Consider the following 26,208-nt stretch of genomic DNA (forward strand, 5'->3'; position numbering starts at 1 on the left):
CGTGGTGCCGTCATGGGCAAAGGAGATAAGTGTTTTTTTTTTGTTTGTTTTTATAGACTAGACATTGAAGGGAACCTGTCACATTTTGAATGCAATCCAATCTATAGGCATCATGGTATAAGAGGAGCAGGAGATGAGCAGAATGATGTATAACGTTTGTGGGAATGGATTGAGTATAACTTGTATTTTATTTATGGAAATCACTGATGCCTGTATGCATACAAGTCAAGCGGGTGGTCTTTCTCTAATAAGGAAGACTGTCAATCACCGAGTAACACTGCCCAAACACCAGGGATTTCAGTGGGTGGCCCTATACAGTGACTGACATCTTTGCATGCACAGTCTGGCACAAGCAGTGACAAACATGGGTGCTAGCAGAAAAAAAAAAAAGTGCCAGGTATTGAGGCAAGAGACTTGTGTGAGTTTCTCGCATTGCACTCGCAAGTGCGACCTCGGACTACCGGTGAGTATCTAAGGCGTGATTGCATGAGCTGATGCAAACTGTATACAACATGTATCTTGTTGGCAGCAAATCCCCCCCTGTTGACACTAAAATCTGCATAAACTATTCAATCAGCCAAGAAACAAACATTGAGTATGTTTATGTTACCATGGGCCAATGAAAGATTCTTAGGATTGCAAGTTAGACCAGTTATCCGCCTGTGTAAAAAAGACATTAAAAGGAGCACTCCAGTGAATTTTAGTTTCCTGCTTGCTACCCATCATGTATGTGAGTGGAATTAGTGTGGTAACAATACTCAGTGGCCGCCATTTTCTCCCAGTAACAACCCTCATCTGGTCCGCCCTGGGCCAAATCACCGCAATTGTGACATGTCGAATCACAGAGTGGTTGCTCAGCGAAGGTCCCTATTTGAATACTCTCAATATAAGGCCATGGGAATTCAGAACAAGGCCCAGACTTACACTGATTGTAACCGCCGCATCACCCAGTAATCCGGCAGGTTATAGAGGCTGGAGCATATACAGGCTGATGGGGAGAGAAGACGGCAGCCGGTGAGTAGGTTACTGCACTATTTACACTCACATATATCATCACTGGCATATGGGAGAATAAATACCCGAGTGCTCCTTACTGATGATGTCCCTGTATCAGGCAATGACTGACCACTGCAGGAAAGTGACGAATGATCAGGACGTCTGGCTGAAAACAAGGTACGGACATCAGCTGATATTTTACAATTTGGCCGATACCCATTGCATTTGTAATGTAAATCATTAGTTATGTATTTAGCAATGGAACCAACAAATACATTATAAAGATGTTGCTGCAGCACCACAGTCCATTTACTAATAGAAGGAGATACGTTCGATATTTACCTTCGAAGTGACATCGATGCCAGTGATGAAAGCTCCAGCTTTATTTTCATATCGCCTGGTGCTGCTCTAAAATACAGAAGAAGCACAATTAATGTAACACGCCATATAGCAACCCATCAATGACTCATTACAGTCACACGCATTACACGGCACAACCACATCCGTAACATCAGTGTGCTGTATGGGGGCCCATCCGCCAACAGAGCGTCACACAAGAGACTACAGGAACAGACAGCGAAAAGGCAAAAACATGTAGCCAATAGTGAAAAGATATTCCCCAGAACAAACAGATCTGAAATAAACAAGAACAGAACCGAGGGCGCCCAAAAAATAATCTAAGTAAAAATGTGTTTTTTTGCCTCTCCAATATTCAGCAGCTGTAACCTTTTGATTTTTCCATTGATACGGCTGGGGTGTTTTATTTGTGAGAAGCACATTGGTGTTTATAGGTACAAATAGCTAAATATTTCGTTTATCAAAATATAGAAACAAGCATGGTTTACTTTTTTATTCTTTTAAACTGTTCAGAATTCAGACTAAAGGACCAGTTGGGAGATAATTCTTCAATTAAAGAGTTAATCGTTTTAATTTTTATTTCGGATACCAATCACAGGCATTGTGTAATATATTTCAGCAGAAAAATGTGCTTCTTTCACTCTCAATTCATGGGTAAAATATGTATTCAGGTGTTCCCAGTACTGAGAAAGGAGATGGAGGTTGGAGCTTATGAAGTTCTATGCAGAGGAGGGAGGAGCTGGAGGCAGACAGACATTCACATTCAATGACACTTACCCGCTAAAGGGTTTGTTCTCAAGTTCATAAATGTGTAAAGGGCTTGTAAAAGACACAACTTGGCTATTTTCCCTTTATTAAAAATCTTGTCTTCTCAAGGACGGAATGATTTTTAATTTTACAGTGCAATATAGTGTATAGTTCATTGCTTGGCTTACCCATCAGTCCCAGTATGGTCGGTTACCTATGTATGCAGCTAGTGGCGTGAGCAAACTATGCTTTGTAGCCTGTCCATACCGCGCTGAAGCTGCCCACATAAGGTCAGCCTCAGTCCCTCTGTGTTTCTCTCACGTTGCAGTAAGGCTACGTTCACATTTGCGGTCGGCGCCGCAGCGTCGGGCGCCGCATGCGTCATGCGCCCCTATATTTAACATGGGGGCGCATGGACATGCGTCGCACTTGCGTTTTGCGCCGCATGCGTCCCTGCGGCGCCTGCGTCCGGGCGCAGAGGACGCAGCAAGTTGCATTTTTGCTGCGTCCAAAATCAATGAAAAAAAGGACGCATGCGGCGCAAAACGCAGCGTTGTGCATGCGTTTTGCTGCGTTTTTGTTTGCGTTGTGCGTTGCGGCGCCGACGCTGCGCCGCACAACGCAAATGTGAACGTAGCCATAGAATGGCCTCTGCTAGCAGCTGGGGAGAAAGCACAGCTCGGATGAGTGGTGGGACCATGCCGCTTGTCACCACTAACAATCTTCATGGACGCACCACCGCCGACAGATAAGCAAGCAGGCGGCCATGGCTCTTTAAGATACAACTTGAGAAAACCCCTTTAAGGTTGCAAAGATATCTAATACACACAGGCTTCTATGATTGTGAAGTAAAATGTCTTAACTAAATTTTTATTCACACAAAGCAGAGTACGGATACAATAGAAAGCATAGAATACAAAGATAATGCTTTGCATTGATTCTGTACTCCGCTCTGTGTGCGCTCCTGTCTCCTGAGCGATCAGTGGGAGTCTCGACTTGTACAAGGGAAAAAAGAAGAAAACGGCTTAAGGCCTCTTTCACACATCCACTTAAGAAGTAGTGTGCTGGAGACGGTCCATTTTTACTAGCCGTGTGGGTTTCTGTTGGCCGTCAGTGTGCCACGTACCAGAATAGAAGTGATAGATTTTTAGGTGTTAAAGATATGCAAATATATAAATCGATATGGGGTAGATAGCTATCCTTGAGATATATACTTAGTGCCTTGCTTGTGTAGCTTTCTGTACATATATTGACCTAATAAATGAAACAGAATGTTGTGGGGTTTCCACTGCCCCATTTGTGGTAACCAGCAAATGAAAAGCAGACAGCTGTGAGTTGATATCAGGCTCAGAATGTCCATGGCTATTGGGCCCTTCCCAGCCTAAAAATACCAGCCAGCAGCAGTATCAGAAGTAGTGCATCTCTCTCCTCGCTACACTCCTGCTTCCCCCCCTTTGCTAATCCCTTCACTGGTTCCCAAGTTCCCAGCATATCCAGTTTAAGCTACTAACACTGACCTACAATGCCATCCATAATCTTTCTCCTCCGTATATTTCCGTACAAATCTCTCAATATCTTCCTTCATGTAATCTCCGGTCCTCCCAAGACCACCTTCTCTCCTCCAAGATTATTCGCTCCTCACCCAACCGCCTCCAAGACTTCTCCTGAATATCCCCCATCCTCTAGAATTCTGTGCCCCAACACATCCGACTATCAACCACATTTGGATCCTTCAGACGGAACCTGAAAACCCATCTCTTCAAAGTAGCTTACAACCTGTAATGACCCCGCTGCCTCCTCAACACCATCGGAGCTACAGCAACCCCTGACCTACTGTCTCCTTCCCCACAATCCTGTAGAATGTAAACCCGCAAGGGCAGGGTCCTCTTCCCTCTGTATCAGTCTGTCATTGTTAGTTTTGTTTACTGTAAGTGATATTTATATTTTGATGTAACCCCGACTCATGTACAGCACCATGGAATTAATGGTGATATATAAATAAATAATAATAATGCGCCAATTATGGTGCTTCGCCTTCACTCTTCCTAATTGACCTGGTACATTGGCACACGGGGTAATGGTGCTGGAGGTTGAAGTCAGCTGTGAATTGTCCAAAACACAGCTGACAGCAATTCCTGGTGTTAATAACCAAGAGGTGTCTATCAGACACCCCAATTACTAATAAATACCAACAGAAAACATCAGTGCTAATAAGTCTCATAAAATATACATTTTATTGAAAATATTAAAACATGAAGAAAATAAAGATTCAAATACATGCAGAGTATCCAAAATAAGGCCCACAACTATACATGATAATATATGTAAAAGATATCAAGGATGCACAGGAGCAAACGTATCCACATGAATCCCTAACGAAAAAGACAAGCAAAAAGTACTTACAGAGTGATGAGTAGAGTTGAGCGAATTTCTTCGGGTCTCCGCTTATTCGGCAAGCTATAGCGCTTACTGAATAAGCGGCAGAGGAAATCCAGATACATGGAGTGTGCCGGCTGATCAGCGCCGCAGCTGCATTTGTCGTGATTGTGTCACTGTCACAGCACATGCATGGACAGCCTGTGTGTTGGGCTCTCCATGCATGTGTTTTAACAGTGACACCCCTGCGACACATGCAGCTGCGGCGCCGATCAGCTGGCGAGCTCCATGTATCCGGGTTCCCTCTACAGCTTATTCGGTAAGAGCTATAAGCTTGCCGAATAAGGGGGGACCCGAAGAAATTCGCTCAACTCTGGTGAAGAGCCCAAATAGGGATATGTATAATTTGGTTACCAAGCCCCAACGCGCGTTTCACCTAAGCGTCATCAGGCGTGACCCCAATTACTAACCCAGTAATAAAAAAAAATAAAAATCACAAACAAAAATACTTAATTTACAAAAACACTCCCCCTGGTTCACCAATTCAGAAAAATAAAACAATTCCCACACAGGTCCAACATAGTCCAGGGAATTAAATGTTGCCCACAAATGGAAACCTGAAAAACATAAAAGAGGTCCAACTTAGTCCAGCGCTTCCCATGACGTTTCCCAAATTCGACTCACGCTGCCCTCAGGCAAATGTAAAGAGCAGCAATGTTACATCATTGCATCTTCACCGTCGGCGGGTCTCACGGAACACAGCGCGAGCCAGATTCGGGGAACGTAGTGGGAAGTGCTGAACTACGTTGGAACTTTTTTTCTCTTTATAATAAATTGGTGAACAAGGGACAGTGTCTTGTTTCTATTTCTCTCTTTTCATGTTTTTCAGATTTCCATTTGAGAAGTACAGAGCACCCGCGTGGGATATTTTAAATAAATTGGTGAACCAGGGAAAATGTGGGGTAGTGTTTAGTTAAATAAAGTATGTTTGAATGTTTTTTTCTTTTTATTACTGAGTTAGTAACGGGGGTGTCTGATAGACACCTCTCCATTACTAACCCCTGGGCTTAATGCCAGCTGTGTTTTTGGACAATTCACATCTGACATCAACCCCAACTATCACTAACCCAAGTAGCGACGCACCAGGGCAAATCGGGAAGAGCTGATGTAATGTGCCACAATTGGCGCATCTCCACTTTTGGGCTGCGGGCTGGAATTTTTAGGCTGGGAAGTGCGCAATAACCAAGGCCCTTCTCCCAGCCTAATAATATCAGCTCTCAGATGTCTGCTTTACCTGTGCTGGTCAACAAAAATGTGGGGGGACCCCACGTTTTTTATTTATTACTTTTTTATTTGCTAGATTAATCCATGTACAGGCACCAATTATATATCTCACGGATGTCTAGAATCTATTTACATCATATCTTTAATAAAAATCTCATTTCTAGGCCATGTCGCGTTTTTGATGCGTTTTACAGCGGGCAAAAACGGCTATTTTAGCAGTAAGAAACTTGATTCAAAAAGCATTTTTTTCTTAAGTTTTTGTTGCTTTTTTTCCCCATGTAACATTTGTCTCATGTATGCTGATAAAGTTTAGTGCATAAAAAAATATGATTCTAGCTCATCAGGTTTTGGCACCAAAAAAACAGCAAAAACTGATACCTGTGGTTTTTTTTGCACCAACCATTACTTTCATTGGGTGAAAAACACCGGAAGAAGTGACATGCTGCATGTTGCAAAAACCAAGGTATTGCACAAAGTACAGAGGTTAAAAACAAAACAAAAACAATGTGTGTGCTTGAGATTTCTGAAATCTCATAGACTTTGCTGGTACTCTTAACCGTGGCTGAAAATCTGCATTAAAAAAAAAAAAAAAACTGGAATAAACGCAACTTTTGAACATAGCCCTATTCCGCATTCTATTCCGGTACGTGTCACACAGACGGCACACGAATATCATGTGTGTGCAATACGTATTATGTCCGTTTTTTTCTGGCAGCAAGGATGATATCTACATATGGGTAACATAGTGCATGTAAAAACACGGACATGTGCATAGCCCCCATAAATAATGGATGTGAATGTGTACATGTCTCCGGTACATATGGAAAATGACGCCACATGTACCGGAAACGTGGACGTGTGAATGGGGTCTAAAGTGTAGCTATTCTTTGTACCAAATTCCATATCATAAGGTGACTAACCATCCAACAAAAATATCAAGACTAGTGATAAGCGAGTATACATACTCGTTACTCGGGTTTCCCTGAGCATGCTCGGGTGGTCATCAAGTATTTGGATGTGCTCGGAGATTTATATATCGATGCAGCTGCATGATTTGCGACTGCTGGACAGCCTGAATACATGTGGGGATTTCCTGTTTGTTAGGGAATTCCCACGTGTTCAGCCTGTCTAGCAGCTGCAAATTATGCAGCTGCGGCGAAAACTAAATCTCTGAGCACATCCAAATACTTGATGACCACCCGAGCAACAAGTATACTCGCTCATCACTAATCAAGACCCAACCACACCAAATAGAGGGTATTCATAACCGTCCAGCTACCTTTCCTAAACCCTCCACAAACAAAAAAAATGTCAGTTTAGAATTGGGCCAGGTCACGTGAAGATATCGGTGTCACATTGCAGCATCGCACCTAATGACAGTCATTGGGATTGCACCATGACCCTCTGCTGTATTTTTGGTCACAGGTAGCATGTAATACACAGCTTTGCCTCCATAGACTCTAATGTAACCGGTGTGTTATTGCATGACCAGTGATTGCCTCAGATAGGAGCAATTGTCATTTTGTCCTCACAGTGTCAAAATCAGACATTTGTAAAATGCCTGAATCAATGGATGAACGCTAATTCAGCTGACCCCTGTCCCCAAACACGTGCAGGTTTGTTCTGGTGAGCGTGCAGGAGTTGTCAGGCCATGTGCACACATTCAGTATTTTTCGGGTTTTTTGGGGGGTTTTTCGCTATAAAAACGTGATAAAAACGCGAAAAAAACGCTTACATATGCCTCCTATTATTTTAAGTGTATTCCGCATTTCTTGTGCAAATGTTGCATTTTTTTCCGCAAAAAAATCGCATCGCGGAAAAAAAAGCAACATGTTCATTAAATTTGCGGAATTGCGGGGATTCCGCACACCTAGGAGTGCATTGATCTGCTTCCTTCCCGTACGGGGCTGTGCACACCATGCGGGAAGTAAGCAGATCATGTGCGGTTGGTACCCAGGGTGGAGGAGAGGTAATTGGTAAAAAAAAAAAAAAAGAATTAAAATACAAAATAGTGATATACTCACCTTCGATGGCCCCGGAGTCTTCCCGCCTCTCAGCGGTGCATGCTGCGGCTTCCGTTCCTATAGTTGGTGTGTGTGAAGGACCTGCGATGACGTCCCGGTCTTGTGATTGGTCGCGTGACCGCTCATGTGACCGCGATGTCATCGAAGGTCCTGCACACACACCCCATCTATAGGAACGGACGCCGCTGAGGAGATCGGCTGTCTGCAGGTGAGTATAAACATTTTTTATTTTTTTTATTATTTTTAAACATTCTATCTTTTACTATTGATGCTGCATAGGCAGCATCTATAGTAAAAAGTTGGTCACACTTGTCAAACACTATGTTTGACAAGTGTGACCAACCTGTCAGTCAGTTTTCCAAGCGATGCTACAGATCGCTTGGAAAACTTTAGCATTCTGCAAGCTAATTTCGCTTGCAAAATGCTAAAAAAAATAATGCGAAAAAAACGGGAAAAAAACGCAAAAAAAAAATAATGCGGATTTCTTGCAGAAAATTTCCGGTTTTCTTCAGGAAATTTCTGCAAGAAATCCTGACGTGTGCACATACCCTCAGAGGGGAGAGGAGCTTAGCCATGGCCAAACACTTCTAGTTTTATGTTGAAACTTGTGTGTACAGGCCCCGTCTCACATAGCGAGATCGCTGCTGAGTCACAAGTTTTGTGACGCAACAGCGACCTCAGTAGCGATCTCGCTATGTGTGACACGTACCAGCGATCAGGCCCCTGCTGTGAGATCGCTGGTCGTGTCGGAATGGCCTGGACCTTTTTTTGGTCGTTGAGGTCCCGCTGACATCGCTGAATCGGTGTGTGTGACACCGATCCAGCGATGTCTTCACTGGTAACCAGGGTAAACATCGGGTTACTAAGCGCAGGGCCGCGCTTAGTAACCTGATGTTTACCCTGGTTACCAAAAAAAACAAACAGTACATACTCACCATCTGATGTCCGTCAGGTCCCTTGCCGTCTGCTTCCCACACTGACTGAGCGCCGCAAAGTGAAAGTACAGCACAGCGGTGACGTCACCGCTGCGCTCTGCTCTCACTGTACGGCGGCTCTCAGTCAGAGCAGGAAGCGGACGGCAAGGGACCTGACGGACATCAGATGGTGAGTATGTACTGTTTGTTTTTTTTTGTAACCAGGGTAAACATCGGGTTACTAAGCGCGGCCCTGCGCTTAGTAACCCGGTTTACCCTGGTTACCCGGGTGCTGCAGGGGGACTTCGGCATCGTTGAAGACAGTTTCAACGATGCCGAAGTCGTTCCCCTGATCGTTGGTCGCTGGAGAGAGCTGTCTGTGTGACAGCTCCCCAGCGACCACACAACGACTTACCAACGATCACAGCCAGGTCGTATCGCTGGTCGTGATCGTTGGTAAGTCGTTTAGTGTAACGCTACCTTTAGACTAGACTATCTGAAGAAGAGCCAAGTTTATCAAAGTCTACCTCATCTTTTGACTAGTTTACTCTAGGCTGATATTTTCACTAAGGTTTTGCCGCAGTTGGGGCGAATAGTGTAACATTTCATGGTACATTCCCCATGGGGTCTGTGCGCTCTGTGTATGTGAAGTTCTGCAGGGAGGCAGCTGCGCTGCTAAAGCTAACACTACACAATCACACTGCAGGCGTCCTATGTGATGGCTGCAGCCGATCGCTGCCTCGGGACGTGTACGCAGTCACACAGGGGTCTACGGGCTGTGACGCCTGCAGGAAGCAGTACACCGGCGAGGACGCAGGGATGGAACACAGGGGGAGCACTAGTTTACCGTTTTAGCAGTGCAGCTGCCTCTGCAGGATTTCACATAATTGGTACAAATCCTTTAAAAGGTCTTCCCAGAATCAACATTTAGTACATAGTCACATGACAGGAGAGTGCTGCCCCCACCAATCCTGATAGCAAGGGTCCCATGTCCTTAATTAGAATGAATAGTTGGCCGAGACTGGGGGCTGCTGCTGTATTCATGGGCTATGGGAGCAGGAGACAGCGCAGCAGAACATGGTGGCGCGATATATTTATACTGGCATTACTACATAACCCTCCATGATATCTCTGCCCCCTCAGGTCCATAGTTCCACCCCTCATCTCCAGTCCATATACGTTGATCTATTGAATCAATTAAATCTGCTTCATCGGAAATCCATCCCACCCTACGGTTCACATCTCCCTCTACCTGGTTCATAGTGAGCCCTTCCTCCTACAGTTCATATCCCCCCCTTCCCCACAGTCCATAGTGAGCCCATCCCCCCTATCTGGTCCATATTCCCCCCACTCTGTTCATAGTGAGCCCATCCCCCTACAGTCCATATCCCTACCCACCATACGGTTCATAGTGAGCCCATCGCCCCCCACCCCCTAGGGTTCATGGTGGGCTTCCCCCCTCCTACCCTACAGTTCATAGCCCATCCCCCCTATCTTGTCCGTATTCCCCCCCCCCCACTCTATTCAAAGCCCGTCCCCGCTACTGTCCATATTCCCCCTCCAGTTCAGAGTGAGCTCATCCCCTACCTGATTCATAGCAAGCCCATCCCCCCTCAGGTCCATATCCCCCCATCGGGTTCATAGTGCGCCCATCCCCCCCACACCCCCTAGGGTTCATGGTGGGCTCCCGCCTCCAGCCCTACAGTTCATATTGAGCCCACCCCCCTCAGGTCCATATTCCCCCTCAGGTCCATATCCCCCCATCCAGTCCATTGGGCGCTCATCCCCCTCTCCGGTCCATATTTCCCCATCTGGTCCATTGTGAGCCCATCCCCCCACACCCCCTAGGGTTCATATCCCGCCCTTCCCTACAGTTGATAGTGAGCCCATCCCCCCTCCAGCCCCGGTCACCGGTCCCTATGGCCTCGGCCTGCCGTGCAGGCTCCTCCGGGCAGCAGTGATGGCCGCAGACATATACGATTCTCCTCCACGGCGATCTCATTTCTCACAGCACAGACAGGAGGTAACCGGCCACAGCTCCTCACATACCGAACCCCCCTCCGGAGGGGCACTCTTGTCTGGCGCGGTCTCCACCTCCCCTTCTTCCACTTCCATAGGTTCCGGTTCATTAACGCCTCCAACTTCCGATTTTACCGACACCCGCAGTCCGCGGACCGCCGCCATCTCCTCGGTTAGACCGACAATCGCAGACAGGCTCTCAGTCTCCCGCCCGGTGGTCATAGAGTGCTAGTTGCCCTGGCTAGACGTTACGCAGCACATGACCCTCAGGTGAAGGGGCGGCAGCCATCTTAGTTGTGGAACGTTGCCGGGACGGGGCTACGTACGTACGTGTCACGTGATGTCTGTGCCAGTCGGCGTCTGCAGTCCTCGCTGTTAACCCCTTGCAGTCAGCCTTTCCCGTCAGTGCAGGCAGCGGTGGTCGGGGCTGAGCAGAGGAAGCTTTGTGTAATGATCACAAATTGTAATTATTTACATTTGAAGGAAATAAAAAGCTGTGCTGGTCATGTGATGGGCAGGTGATCACATGACCGCTGTGCAGGGACCTAACTAAAAAATCCCACCCCCCCACAAAAAAAGAAATATTTTTCCAATAAATACATTTATTTATGTAAATAAAAAACAATAAAAGTACACATATTCGGTATCGCTGTTTGTAACGACCCGCTATATAAAACTGTCCCACTAGTTAACCCCTTCAGTGAACACCGTTAAAAAAAAAACGAGGCAAAAAACAACGCTTTATTATCATACCGCTGAACAAAAAGTGTAATAACACGCGATCAAAAAGACGGATATAAATAACCATGGTACCGCTGAAAACGTCATCTTGTCCCACAAAAAACGAGCCGCCATACAGCATCATCAGCGGAAAAATAAAAAGTTATAGTCCTCAGAATAAAGTGAGGCAAAAATAATTATTTTTTCTATAAAATAGTTTTTATTGTGTAAAAGCGCCAAAGCATTAAAAAAAAGATATAAATGAGGTATCGCTGTAATCGTACTGACCCGAAGAATAAAGCTACTTTATCAATTTTACCACACACAGAACAGTATTAAATAAAAAGCAATTCCTGAATTGCTGGTATTTGTTCGTTCTGTCTCCCAAAAATTGTAATAGAAAGTGATCAAAAAATAAAATCTGCTCGAAAATGGCACCAATTAAAATACCAGCTTGTCCTGCAAAAAATAAGCCGTCACAAGACTGTCGGCTGAAATATGAAAAAATTATAGCTCTTAAAATGTGGTGACGCAAAAACTAGTTTTCGCAATAAAAAGCGTCTTTTAGCAGCAAAACATAAAACCCGATATAAATCTGGTATCTCTGTAATCGCACCGACCCGAAGAATAAAGTCGCCTAATCACTTATACTGCACGAGGAACAGCATAAAAAATAAAACCAATTCTTCACCTGCTGTTGATGTTTTCATTCTACCTCCCAAAGATCGCAGTAAGGCCGGGATCACACATACGCGAGATACGGCCGAGTCTCGCAGGTGAAATCCCTCCTCTGGGAGCGGAGCGTGCAGCTCCATGTATTGCTGTGTGGCTGCACGCTCCGCTCCGGAGTGCCGGCGCCAGAGCTGGGTTTTCACCTGTGAGACTTGGCTGTATCTCGCGTATGTGTGATCCCGGCCTAAGACTCGATGCACATTTATCCTGCGCTCTACGTTGAGCGCTTACACCAGGTTAATGTGTAAATCTCTGAAATACGTGATTCAGACAGAACCTCTGGTGGAAGATTCCCTAAAATGAGGCAGATGGAGGCACTGTGGACGCAATAGGACCTGTGATCTGGTGGTGTCCGTCTTTTTAGGATTTCATTTAAGTTCTGTCGGGCACAGTTTTGTGCACTTCTGAAAAGGACACCGCTGAACAGAGGTCAGACGGCGTCCAGAGTAACTCTGCTGCCTCATTATAGTGAATGGATCCATCGGGGGTTTCATCTATCACGCCACTCGGAGTTTTAGATGAAAACCCCAAAGTAAATGCTCAGCATAGAGCACAAGATAAATGTGATCATAAACGCTATGCAAAATGTTCCCAATAAAAGCTTCAACTCAATCCACAAAAAAACAAGCCCCCACTCAGGTCCGTCATATGTTAACAGAAATATAGGGGCTTTCACATGACTAGTAGCACAAAGGTTCTGGAAAAGCGAAATGGCTCCTCCTCGACCCCCAAAAGAAATTCAGCAAATTCTCCGCTTCCAAATCCAAATCCCCCTCCCTTCTGAGCCCCAGTGTGCCTAAACCACATATAGCGCACACATGTTTGGCATTTCTGTAGTGATGAGAGCCTTCCTAATTTACAGGTGCGTGTCTACAGAAGCACAGGCTGGGCATAACGTACTGGTGACTACAACATACTGGTCACTACAGTGTACTGGTCACTACAACCGCAGTTTTCAATTTTCACTCACCAACATCCACTGCTGCTTGTTTCTGGAAAACGCCCATGGAGTCAAAATCATCACGACACCTATAGATAAATTCCCAAAGGGGTATAATTTCCAAATTGGGGTCACTTCAGGGGGCGGGGGGATTCTGCTCTTCTAGCACTTAGGGGCTCCTTATATGGAATCCGCAAACTATTCTAGGAAAATCTGCGCTTCAGGAGGCAAATAGCGCTCTGTCCCTCCCAAGTCACTCCGTATGGCTAAGCAGTTCTGTACAGCCACATACGGGGTATCTCTACATTCAGCAGAAATTATGGGACAAATTCTGGTGCCATTTTTACCCATTTCCCAGTGTGAAAATGTAAAACATGGGGCTCACACACAACCTTGGTGGAAAAAAATGTAAATTATTTTATCTTTACTGCTCAATGGTATAAAAGTCTGTGACATATCTGTGGTGTCAATATAATCACTGCACCCATACTGTAGATTAATTAATTGAGAGATTTAATTCAGAAAATGGGGTCACTTATGGGGGGGGTTCTGCTGTTCTGGCACCTCAGGGGCTCTGCCAATGTAACATGACACCCTCAAATAAGTGCAGAAAAATCTGCACTGTAATATGGCGTTTCTTCCTTTCTGAGCTTTGCGCTATGCCTCAAAAGTAGTTTTTGACGACATTAGGACTATCGGTGAACTCAGGAGAAATTGCACAACAAATTTTGGGGTCCATTTTCTCATGTTACCCTTGTGAAAATACAAAATGTGGAGCTAAAAATGATTTTTGCAGAAAATAAGTGATTTTTTTCTTTTCACGGCTTAACGTTATAAACTTCTGTGAAGCACCCATGGGTTCAAGGTGCTCAATACACATGTAGATAAGGACCCAAAGGGGTCTAGTTTCCAAAATAGTGTCACTTGTGTTTTTTTTTTTTTTACTGTTTAGGCACATCAGGAGCTCTCTAAACGCGACATGGTGTCCACTAATTAGTCCAGAAAATTTTACATTCAAAAAGTCAAATGGCGCTCCTTCCTTTCCAAGCCCTGCCGTGCGCCCAAACAGTTATTTTCCTCCACATACTGGCTGCCGACAAGCTTTTTGGAGATGGAAATTTCATTCTCCAGCAGGACGTGACACCTGTCCACACTGCCAAAAGTACCAATACCTGGTTTACAAACAACAGTATCACTGTGCTTGATTGGCCAGCAAACTCGCCTGCCTTAACCATGTAGGGTATTGTCAAGAGGAAGATGAGACACCAGACCCAACAATGCAGACGAGCTGAAGGCTGCTATCAAAGCAACCTGGGCTTCCATAACACCTCAGCAGTGCCACAGGCTGATCGCCTCCATGCCACGCCGCATTGATGCAGTAATTGAGGCAAAAGGAGCCCCGACCAATTACTGAGTGCATTTACTGAACATACATTTCAGTAGGCCAACATTTTGGATTTTAAAATTATTTTTCAAGCTGGTGTTATTATTATTATTATTATTTATATAGCACCATTAATTCCATGGTGCTGTACATGAGAAAGGGGTTACATACAGAGTTATAGATATCGTTTACAGTAAACAAGTTTACAGTGACAGACTGGTACAGAGGGGAGAGGACCCTGTCCTTGCGGACTTACATTCTATGGGATAGTGGGGAAGAGGCCGAAGGTAGGGGGTGAGGCGGTGGCTCTGGCGATGGCGAGGCAGCGGTTCTGGCGATGGCGAGGCTGCAGAATGGTTATTGTAGGCTGTAGGCTTTCTTGAAGAGATGGGTTTTCAGGTTCCGTCTGAAGGATCCGAGGGTGGTGGATAGTCGGACGTGTTGAGGCATGGAATTCCAGAGGATGGGGGAGATTCGGGAAAAATCTTAGAGGCGGTTGTGTGAGGAATGAATAAGTGTGGAGGAGAGTAGGAGGTCTTGGGAGGATCGGAGATTACGTGAGGGAAGGTATTGGGAGATTAGTTCAGAGATATAGGGAGGGGACAGGTTGTGGATGGCTTTGTAGATCAGTGTTAGTAGTTTGAACTGGATTCGTTGGGGAATTTGGAGCCAGTGGAGGGATTTGCAGAGAGGAGAAACAGGGGAGTAACGAGGAGAGAGGTGGATTAGCCGGGCAGCAGAGTTCAGGACAGACTGGAGTGGTGCAAGAGAGTTAGCGGGGAGGCCACAGAGGAGGGTGTTCCAGTAGTCGAGGCGGGAGATGATGAGGGCATGCACAAGAGTCTTAGTAGATTGTGGGGTGAGGAAGGGACAAATTCTGGCAATATTTTTGAGTTGGAGGCTACAGGAGGTGGCAAGAGTTTGAACGTGCGGTTTGAAGGACAAGGCAGAGTCGAGAGTTCCCCCGAGGCAGCGGATTTCAGGTGCGGGAGAGAGCGTGATGCCGTTTACCATAATAGATAGATCAGGTAGGGGGAATACGTGAGATGATGAGTTCGGTTTTGTCTACATTGAGTTTTAGCAAGCGAGAGGTGAAGAAAGAGGATATGGCTGACAGACACTCCTGGATTTTGGACAGAAGAGAGGCGACATCTGAGCCAGAGAGGTAGATCTGAGTGTCGTCTGCATACAGGTGGTACTGGAAGCCATGGGACTTTATGAGTTGTCCTAGGCCGAGGGTATAGATGGAAAAAAGTAGGGGCCCTAGGACAGAGCCTTGAGGGACTCCAACAGAGAGAGGGCGGGATGAGGAGGTAGTGTGGGAGTGGGAAACGCTAAATGTGCGGTCGGAAAGGTATGAGGCAATCCAGGACAGGGCAAGGTCTTTGAAGCCAAGGGAAGAGAGAATCTGTAGCAGTAGTCAGTGATCGACTGTGTCGAAAGCAGAGGACAGGTCAAGGAGGAGGAGGATGGAGAACTGTCTTTTAGCTTTGGCGTTATAAAGTATTCTAATTTACTGAGATAATGACTTTTGGGTTTTCATTGACTGTAAGCCATAATCATCAACATCAACAGAAATAAACACTTGAAATAGATCACGCTGTTTACAATGACTCTATATATGAGTTTCACTTTTTGTATTGAAGAATTGAAATAAATTAACTTTTTGATGTTATTCTAATTTTGTGCAAAGCACCTGTAGCTTCACTATATGACATCTGGCTTTTTTGTTTTTGTTTTCTGCAGGGTCTGCACCAAATTACACAGTAACAATCTTCTCTGATTTATTGCTTCATTTTTTTTAAATTAATTTACCCCCTCATTTGATGTGTTTTTGGTGCAGATGTTAAGCAGTGTTTTAGGTGTTTTTTATAGTACAGTAAAGTTTTGATTTTTCCCTTCAAAAAGAAAATGTAGACCCACCTTGGGTAGAGTTTTCATGAAATCACATCCACTTTGCTTGAACAGTTAACCCCTTCATGCCAGGGCCATTTTCTGTTTTTGTGTTTCTGTTTTTGCTCACCTTCTTCCCAGAGCCATAACGTTTGTGAAGCGCTTCTGGCGCTATCAGGTTAAATACCACTGTCAGAGATTGACAGCGACATTTAACATGTTAACAGCAGTGAATGGATCGCAATTCCACCCTCGGCTGTTAGGGGCACATGTCAGCTAATGAAATCAGCTGATGAAACTCTATAACAGCTTTTAAGAAAGGGCTGGATGATTTCCTCAATACACATAACATTGTGGGTTATAGTTAAATTAGTAACAAAATGAACAATTTGTGTAGAAAGGTTGAACTTGATTGATCTAGGTCTCCATAACTATGTAATTATGTAGCGGTGTTGTGTGGACTTGTACCAACTATGTCCGTGTTATTTGCTGATTTGTGATGATTATTATTTTTTTTAAAAAGCGCAGAAAAATTGACATTTATGTCATTGTTTTTCATTATATTTTAGAAATTTTATAGGAAGAAAAACATTTTATTTTCCTCCTAGAATACTGGTGCATAGAAATACACTGCTCTATACATATGTATCTCTATGTATCATGTGACAAAGTCACTGGCAAAGTACTGGGGGGACATACGTGTCACTGAGGTTATTAGCTTCCGTGATATAAACCTAGTAAATTGCTTCAGAACACTAAGTGCTGAAAGAGGTTTATGGGCCATGTTAAGGGCTATGTTTAATGAACAGCTGAAGAGTGGGTGGGAGGTGGAGCGCCCGCCAGGACTGTGGGGATACTCAGTACCGGGCCGGTTTTTAAAGGGGAAGTGATCACAGCAGCAGTGACCCGGTCCGTGGCCCTGGGCATCCAATAAAATGAATAAAGGGGGAAAGTTGAAGTTTATAGGGGATTAGGGGAATTGTTTGTGACACCACCTGTGGTTTTCGGCAATAAAGGTGATGTTAGCCGACGCTTCTTAAAGAGACCGCTGGGGCTGATGGTCATGCAGCAGAGTTGGTACAGCTCTCCACAGGCAGAGCTTTAGTCCCAGGGCTTAGGTTGTAAAAAATGAAGATGCTGATGATGAATGTGGTGCAGGGTGGATGGCGCAGTAAATAAGTCTGAGGACACAGTGGGGTGCATTTTCCAATGCTTTTCTCACAGTTCTTAGTTGCCCCAGCTGGGGTGCTGTGTCCTCCGGGTTTGTGGTCCAGCCAGCTCTCAAGCAATTTGGGTACACTTTCCAGAACCCTGTTTATGTTTTTTCTTGGCCATCTCTCTGCACCGGTTTCGCCTGTCCTGTCCTGCGCCTGCCACACAGAGTCCCAAGCCAGCAGCCACGGATCATGTCAGGTGGTGAGCTCTAAGTTCCCCTGGATCCTATATGGCTGCCTTTTCAGCAAATGTGTGCAGATGTGGATGTGCTTCTTGCAAAAGCCACAGCCTCCGGTTATCTAGCTGAGTCCTTAGTTTCTCCACTAGAATGGGGCCGGTCCCCTGACTGTGACCTGGTCCCTCCACCGGGAATGCAAGCCCCACGGGTGGACTTCTCACTACCCGTGCCTCTAGGACCCCTTCCTTCTGTAGTTTTACTTTCCTTCAGCTTTTTCTCTCTCTAGCTCCTTCTCTGCACCTGTTTCTTTTCACTTCCTCTCACTTACTGACTAACTTTCTAGATCTTTACTGACTCCCCCTAATGTTTCCATGACATCTCTTCTTTCTCCACCCACACCCTCTACCTATTAACCCTCCAGCCTGGAATGAGGCCATCCTCCCCAAGGGTACGCCCAGATGCCCTGACTGAAGTGTCTAGTGTTGGATGCTGGTGTTAGGGTTCTGTGCAGTGCCCCCTCCTTACCTGAGAGCGGAATGCCACACCTCTGGATGAGGTGCAGTATATCTGGGGCGACTGGCCCCCTAGGGGTGCCACAGAGGCTGCTCATCATATCTCCACCCCAGGATGGCGTCCAGAAGGTAAATATACAACTTTCTGGCTCATTCAGTGCTGGGTGTGCCTGGAGATAAGAGCTCTAAGGCTATGTGCACATGTTGCAGATTTGCCTGCGGATTTTTCTCTACTAAATCCACAGCTCTTGGCAGAAAACGCAGATGCGTTTTTGATGCGTTTTTTTTAAGAGAGAGAGAACGGAAAATGTGCATGATTTCAATGGAAAAATGCATGAAAAACTGGATTCGGAGGCCGGATTCATCATTTCACATCTCAGTTTCATATGTTTTTTGCCGGATCCGTCGCTGGGCGTTTTTTCGCTGGGCAGAAAAAAACGTTTTTCTGTACGTTTTCTCCGTCCGCTGGAAACAGCTGTTCTGATGGATCCGGCAAAAAACGGATTGAACGTATAGCCATCAGGTGCAATCCAGCACTAATATAACTCTATGAGAAAAAAACGGATCCGGCGTAAAAAAAACCACGGATCAGTTTTTTCAAAACTCGCCGGATTGTGCCTGACGGCAAAAACCTGTTGTGTGAAAGTAGCCAGATATATGGATAGAAACATATATGTATCTATAGATATATCTATCTATCTATAAATATATCTATAGATCGATATAGCCATAGTTATCCATCTATACATATATCCATAGTTATCCATATAGATGTATAGATATATAGATTTATCTATGGATGTATCTATAGATATATCCATAGATATATAATAGCGAGGGCTATGTTTCTTACTGAACGTTTAATTAAAAAAAAAACGGAAACAAATGGCGTGGGCTACCGCGCAATTTTTTGCGCCAGAGGGGGAAAGCCGATGGCCGGGGCCAATATTTGTAGCCTGGGAAGGGGGTAATACCCATGGCCCCCTCCCAGGCTATGAATATCAGCCCGCAGCTGTCTGCGTAGCCTTTACTGGCTATTAAAATAGGGGGACCGCCCAAAATAATGATGTGGGGTCCCCCTATATTTTATAGCCAGAAAGGCTAAGCAGACAGCTGCAGGCTGATATTCATAGCCTAGAGAGGGGCCATGGATATTGGCCCCCCCAGCTACAAATACAGCCCCTCAGCCGCCCCAGAAATGGCGCATCTGTAAGATGCGCCAATTCCGGCACTTAGCCCCTCTCTTCCCACTCCCGAGTAGTGGTGGGATATGGGGTAATAAGGGGTTAATGTCACCTTGCTATTGTAAGGTGACATTGAGCTGGGTTAATAATGGAGAGGCGTCAATAAGACGCCTATCCATGATTAATCCAATAGTAGTGAAAGAGTTAAAAAAAAATAAAGACACAGCCAGAAAAAAGTATTTTAATATTCTTAATTTAACCATACTTACCATACTCGATAGCCTGTAAACCGAATACTCCCTGTCCGACACAGTCCACTTAATAACGAGTGTCTCACGACGATCTCCCCTATAGAACAGTGACATCGGGTGATGTCACTGCTCTGTTGACCTCCAGTGACACACTGACAGGAGACAATGGCTCCTGCAGTGCATCACTGAGGTTACCTTAGTTCATGGTCTCACTTTATGGCATTGCTGCGTGGGAACTTTCTCACACAGCAGTGCCACAAGTGAGAGTAGGGACTATTTTTTACAGTGGCGGAGGAATACAGTGCGGAAGGATACCTTCCGTCATTGTATTCCTGGAGCCCCTGGAGAGCGGGTCGCATTAGCTGATGCTGATGCTCTCCACGGGAAATCGTCGTGGGTCACTCGTTTTAATTGGATTTCTGCGGATCAGGGAGTATACTGTTTGTTTATTATTTTAACATTTTTTACAGGTGACACTGGCTTCAGGGATCAAAGTGACAAGTGATGGTGAGTATGTACTCTATGTATATATGTGCTGAATGTCTATATGTTGTATGTAGTATGTTGCATGTATGTAGCATGTTGCATGAATGTAGTATGCTGTATGTATGTTGCATGTATGTAGTATGTTGCATGTTGTATGTATGTTGCATGTATGTTTCATGTATGTAGTATGTTGTATGAATGTTGCATGTATGTAGTATGTTGTATGAATGTTGCATGTATCTAGTATGTTGCATGTATGTAGTATGTTGTATGTATGTAGTATGTTGCATGTTGTATGTATGTTACATGTATGTAGTATGTTGCATGTATGTAGTATGTATGTAGTATGTTGCATGTTGTATGTATGTTGCATGTATGTAGTATGTTGTATGTATGTAGTATGTTGCATGTTGTATGTATGTTGCATGTATGTAGTATGTTGTATGTATGTAGTATGTTGCATGTTGTATGTATGTTGCATGTATGTAGTATGTTGCATGTATGTAGTGTGTTGCATGTATGTAGTATGTTGTGCAGCGCCCCAGAGTCCTGGTCGTTGCAGTAATGTCGCTCTGCCACTAAGGGGAGTGATGTTACGTCTGACTGCACTAAAGGAGTTCACCTGACCAGGTAACACTCACACTACACTTCACACTCCGGCCACCAGGGGGAGTGGTCCTATCTAGTAGGCCACTCCTCACACTCTGGTAAAACTGGGGGTTGGACAGGAAGACAGGGAGAAGTAACTAGGAAGAGCCTGTGCATTGTTATTGCCGCCAAGAGTTCCCGCCACAATTCGCCATCGCTGCGCACGGAGGGAAGAGCCTTAGCTTCGTGGGCGGAACCGGTTAAAAAGAAGCGCGGAACGAGAAAGCGCGGTAAGGTGCTAACCCCGGAAGAGGAACTCCGACCTCCAGCAGGTTAGTGGGAGGAAGGGACAGCCATGTCTGAGTCAGGGGAAGCGGAGGCGGCGGTCGCAGCCGTGAACGCAGAGGCAGCTCCGGTCCCCGTAGCGGACGTAGCCGCGGCCCTAATACCACCACTGGTGGCCACGGAGCCCGCTGCCCCCATCAGCCAGTCGGACACTGCCGCTACCACAAAGGCCATAATGCCCTTCTCTATGCCGTACCTGCCCGGAGCGGCCTGGCTCCCGCGATACTCCGGGGAGTCGCACACATTAAATGATTTTAAAGAGGGAATCTGCAGCCTGCTCGAGTTCTATCCCCTGACGGAGCCTCAGAAGGTTCATATGATAATCGGCCAACTCTTCGAGGCGACTCTGAGAGAAGTGAAGTCCTGGCCCGCTGCGGATAAAGGAACTGCACAGCAGGTTTTTGCAAAGCTTAAAGCCACCTTCGATACCCGCACTGCTACAGAAATTAAACTGACTTTCTATGGATGCAAACAGAGACCGCAGGATAGCTTACGGGACTATTCTCTTAATCTCCAGGAGGCGCTGCGGGCTATTAAGCAGAGTGACCCCGGCAGCATGCAAGATAAGGATAAACTCCTGAAAGAGCGGTTCATTGAGGGGCTCCTGTGCAGTCACCAAAGGGGCCAATTACACTTCCTGGCCATGCAGAATCCAGACTTGACTTTTGCGCAATTCAAGGATAAAGCTATCCAGGCGCTGCAGGAGCGACAACCCAGCCGCACAATACCACCCAGGCGTCCCGCTCTCACATACCACCAGGAGGTGGCGTTGGATGCCCCAGTTGCCGCCGAGGCCGACGCCCAGAGCCTAGAGGACGACTCCCCTGCAGGACTCCGCCTCCAGATGCAGGAGCTGACCAAGAGCGTTGCTGCCCTGGCCCGGACGGTGCAGTCCCTACAGGAGGCCCCCAAGGAGAAGATCCAGCTGGCCTCCAGACCAGAAGATGTCCCCTCGATGCGACAGAGGAGGACTCCGCCGACCAGAGGCCGGGACAGCGATCGCTTCCATCCGGACGGACGACCCATCTGCCGCCGCTGTCACCAGGTGGGCCACCTTGCAAGGTACTGTCCTTTAAACGAGCAACCCCTGGGGCAAAGGGGCCAACCCCCAGGAGTAGGACGATCAGGCCCGCAGCATTGGAGAGCCAAATACGTTGGAGGGCGACCAGTTCTTCCTGTTGTGGTCGACGGTATCCCCATGAACGCTCTGCTGGACACCGGTTCTCAGGTGACGACTATGCCTTACGTGCTTTATAAACGGTATTGGGAGGACACCGATATTACTCGTGGCCCCGATGACGATTTCACCATCATAGCCAGTAATGGTCAGCCATTGCCACAAGTGGGATATAAAGAGGTCACCATCAAGGTGGGGCGGGTGGAACTGAAGGCCCAAGGGATTGTAATTGTTGATATTGACCGCCATGAATGTAATCCCATGATGACCATCGGTACTAATGTTATAGAAAATTGTCTTGCAGAAGTTATTGTTTTGTTGCAACAGGTAGCAGAAACCGCTGGCCATAGTGAACAACGCGCCCTGCAAAAAGAAATCAGAGCTCTGATGCAGAGACAGCAGGTAGAGCTGACTGGTGGTGAGATTGGTCGTGTCACTGTGAGTGATTCAAACCCCATCGCGATACCCCCCAGGAGTGAGATGTTAATATGGTGTCGGGCAGCCATAGGCCTCAGGGGTAAGGACTACCAGGCCTTGGTAGAACCCGTATACTCAGACAATAGGCCTACTATCCTGACAGCCCGGGGGGTGGTCGATGTCCGCCAAGGGAGGGTGCCCGTACGTGTCCTCAATTGTGGGGAGGAAGAGGTTCACCTCACCAAGTATGCCACGCTCGCCAAACTGTTCGTTGTCAATAATAGTGTGATACAGACACCTGAACCCTTGGTCCCGTCAAACGTGGCGGAGGACAACGGTTCTGCAGGGCACTCGAAAGATTGGTGTCAGGAATTGCATGTGGGCACTGACTCTACCCCAACCCATCAGAAACAGGGGGCTTACAGGGTGGTTCACGAGTACGAGCAGGTATTCAGCAAACACCCCTTAGATTTTGGACAGGTGAAAGGGATCCAACATCACATCCCCACGGGAGATCACCGACCCATAAAAGAGAGATATCGCCCTATACCCCCAGCTCATTACCAGTGTGCCAAGGACATGTTGCGAGAAATGAAGGAGGCTGGGGTGGTGAGAGACAGTTGTAGCCCCTGGGCAGCTCCATTAGTCCTTGTTAAAAAGAAGGATGGTACAATGAGGATGTGTGTTGATTACAGGCAGTTGAATCGCATTACACATAAGGACGCATACCCACTGCCCAGGATAGAGGAGTCTCTGGCTGCCTTAAAATCTGCTAACTACTTCTCTACCTTAGATCTCACCAGTGGGTACTGGCAGGTTCCCGTGGCGGAGGCGGACAAAGAGAAGACGGCCTTCACGACACCGATGGGTCTCTGCGAATTCAACTACATGCCCTTCGGATTGTGCAATGCCCCGGGGACGTTCCAGAGGATGATGGAGTGCTGCCTGGGGCACAAGAACTTTGAAACCGTACTGCTGTATTTGGATGATGTCATTGTCTTCTCTAAGACCTACGAAGACCATCTGAAACACCTGGCTGAGGTGTTTGAAGCCCTGTCCAACTTTGGCTTAAAGGTGAAACCGTCCAAATGTCATCTGCTGAAACCCAAGGTGCAGTACCTGGGCCATGTGGTGAGCGCTGAAGGAGTGGCCCCAGACCCCGACAAGATCACGGTGATCCAGGACTGGCCGAAGCCCAGCAACCTCCACGAAGTCCGGCAGTTCCTCGGGCTGGTAGGCTATTACCGGAGGTTCATTAAGGACTTCACCAAGAAGGCTGCGCCCTTGCAAGACCTGTTGGTGGGCCAATCAAAGAAGACCAAGGGGAAAAACACCCCATTTGATTGGAACGAGGGGCGGGAAGGATCCTTCACTTGCTTGAAGTCGGCACTGACGGGAGAAGAGGTATTGGCCTACCCTGAGTACGACCAACCGTTTGTGCTGTATACGGATGCCAGCAATGTAGGATTGGGGGCCGTGCTGTCCCAAGTCCAGAAAGGCCAGGAGAGGGTAATTGCTTACGCCAGCAGGAAGCTTCGTCCCACGGAAAGGAACCCTGACAACTACAGTTCCTTTAAGCTGGAATTCCTTGCCATCGTCTGGGCAGTGACAGAGAGGTTCAAACACTACCTGGCCTCAGTGAAATTCATCGTCTTCACGGATAACAATCCGCTAACGCATCTGGATACCGCCAAACTCGGGGCCTTGGAACAGAGGTGGATGGCCCAGCTGTCCAACTACGACTTCACCATCAAGTACCGGGCAGGACGCAAGAATGCAAATGCCGATGCCCTGTCCCGAATGCCCAATTTGCCAGAAACAGGAGAAGACCCGGAGGCACTTGAAGAGGTGGAGCTGCCTGCATTCCATCGCCCCAAAGCCACTCAGAACTCCCATCATGTGAAGAACAGGCACAAGAACCAACCGGATGCCATGCCGAATCCCCTGCCCCACCACGGATGGGCGGAGACCCAGGATGGTGACCCCGCGGACCGTCGGGTGAAAGAGCTCTTGACGCAGGCAGGGTTGCATCCCGGCCCAGATGATCCACAGGAGACCCAGCAGCTGTGGAAGGGGAGAAGCAAACTATTTATCCATGATGGCAAGCTGTGCCGGAGAAGCATCGACCCACGTACTCACGAATTGGTATGGCAGATAGTAGTGCCAAGGCGAGATGCGCCCATGGTTCTGGGAGCCTACCACTATGGAGCCGGACACTTCGGATGGAAGAAGCTGGAGAGGCTACTCCGAGGGAGGTTCTATTGGATTGGCATGAAGAGAGCCATTGAGAAGTGGTGTCGGGAGTGTGGTCCATGTAGCCTACGCAGGAGGGACCGTGGTAGCCAACGGGCTCCCTTGCAGCCTATCATCACCAAGCGGCCGCTCGAACTGGTCGCGCTGGATCATGTGAAGCTGACACCTAGCCGGTCAGGCTATGTCTACGCTCTTACCATCGTGGATCACTACTCCAGATTTTTGGTGGTTTTGCCTGTCAAGGATCTAACGGCCAGGACGGCCGCCAAGGCTTTCCAGCAGTACTTTTGTAGGCCCCATGGCTACCCGGAGAAGGTACTGACCGATCAGGGACCAGCATTCGAAGCGGAAGTGTTCCAAGAGTTCTGCCAATTGTACGGGTGTAAGAAGATCAGAACCACACCGTACCATCCCCAAACCAAAGGGATGTGCGAAAAGATGAACCAGGTGGTGATCGACTTACTAAAGACCTTGCCCGTAGAGGAACGGAGCCTGTGGCCAACGAAGTTGCCTGACTTGGTGGACATATATAATCACATCCCAGTAAATTCCACCAACTGCACTCCAGCGTACCTGATGCGAGGAAGGTCTAGCAAGTTACCTGTTGATCTGGATATGGGGGTCCTAACCCCCGAAGATACCTCGCCGGATGCCGATTGGGATACCGAGAGGCGGCAAAGGTACCGCAAGGTACAGGAGTGCATGGAAAGAAGCCTTGCTCAGACCAGGCAAAAACAGGAAAGGGACTACAATCAGCATGCCCCTGCAATTCCCTTGCCACCTGGTGAGCACGTACTCAAACGAAAGAGGAGGCTACACAAACTCGACGACCAATGGGAAGCGGAACCGTATACTGTCCTGCCATCCGATTTCGACAACACGAAGGTCTGTCTCATCAGCAAGGATGGAGGGGAGACCTCGACGGTGATATCCAGGGACCACCTTAAAGCCTGCCCTGAGAAACTGAGAGCGAGGGAAATGGATCCAGGAACCTCCCCACGTGTAGAAAAGGAGAAGATGATCCACACTGTCCTTGGTGACTTTCCCCAGTCCTGGACTCAGATAAATCAGGCCATCGTGGTACCTGTTCTAACGTTCCAGCAGCCGAACCCACCAGAACCAATGATGGTACCAGATCATCCGGCCCCGCAACCTCAACAAGCCCTACCTGAAGATGCCGTGCCGACCGTTGAACTGGCAAATCCTCCCTCTGCTA

At 47.0% G+C, this 26,208-nt stretch overlaps 1 protein-coding gene across 4 annotated transcripts in view; it reads right to left on the reverse strand.

The window, feature by feature from the left end:
• The window catches only part of NCBP3 (nuclear cap binding subunit 3), a 34,909-nt gene extending 23,828 nt beyond the window's left edge, over positions 1-11,081 (reverse strand). Inside the window, exons 1-2 of one of the 4 annotated variants that reach the window (XM_077294501.1) lie at positions 10,748-11,081; positions 1,339-1,404 (exon numbers count right to left, since the gene is read on the reverse strand). In XM_077294501.1, coding sequence (XP_077150616.1) covers positions 1,339-1,404; positions 10,748-10,939 — 258 coding nt within the window. In that variant the 5' untranslated portion in view covers positions 10,940-11,081. The remainder of the gene's footprint in view (positions 1-1,338; positions 1,405-10,747) is intronic. The other 3 variants (XM_077294500.1, XM_077294503.1, XM_077294504.1) reach the window with 3 other exon arrangements.
• Between the last annotated feature and the right edge of the window lie 15,127 nt (positions 11,082-26,208).

The sequence above is a fragment of the Ranitomeya variabilis genome, chromosome 3, assembly GCF_051348905.1.
Source record: "Ranitomeya variabilis isolate aRanVar5 chromosome 3, aRanVar5.hap1, whole genome shotgun sequence".
NCBI classification, from domain to species: domain Eukaryota; kingdom Metazoa; phylum Chordata; class Amphibia; order Anura; family Dendrobatidae; genus Ranitomeya; species Ranitomeya variabilis.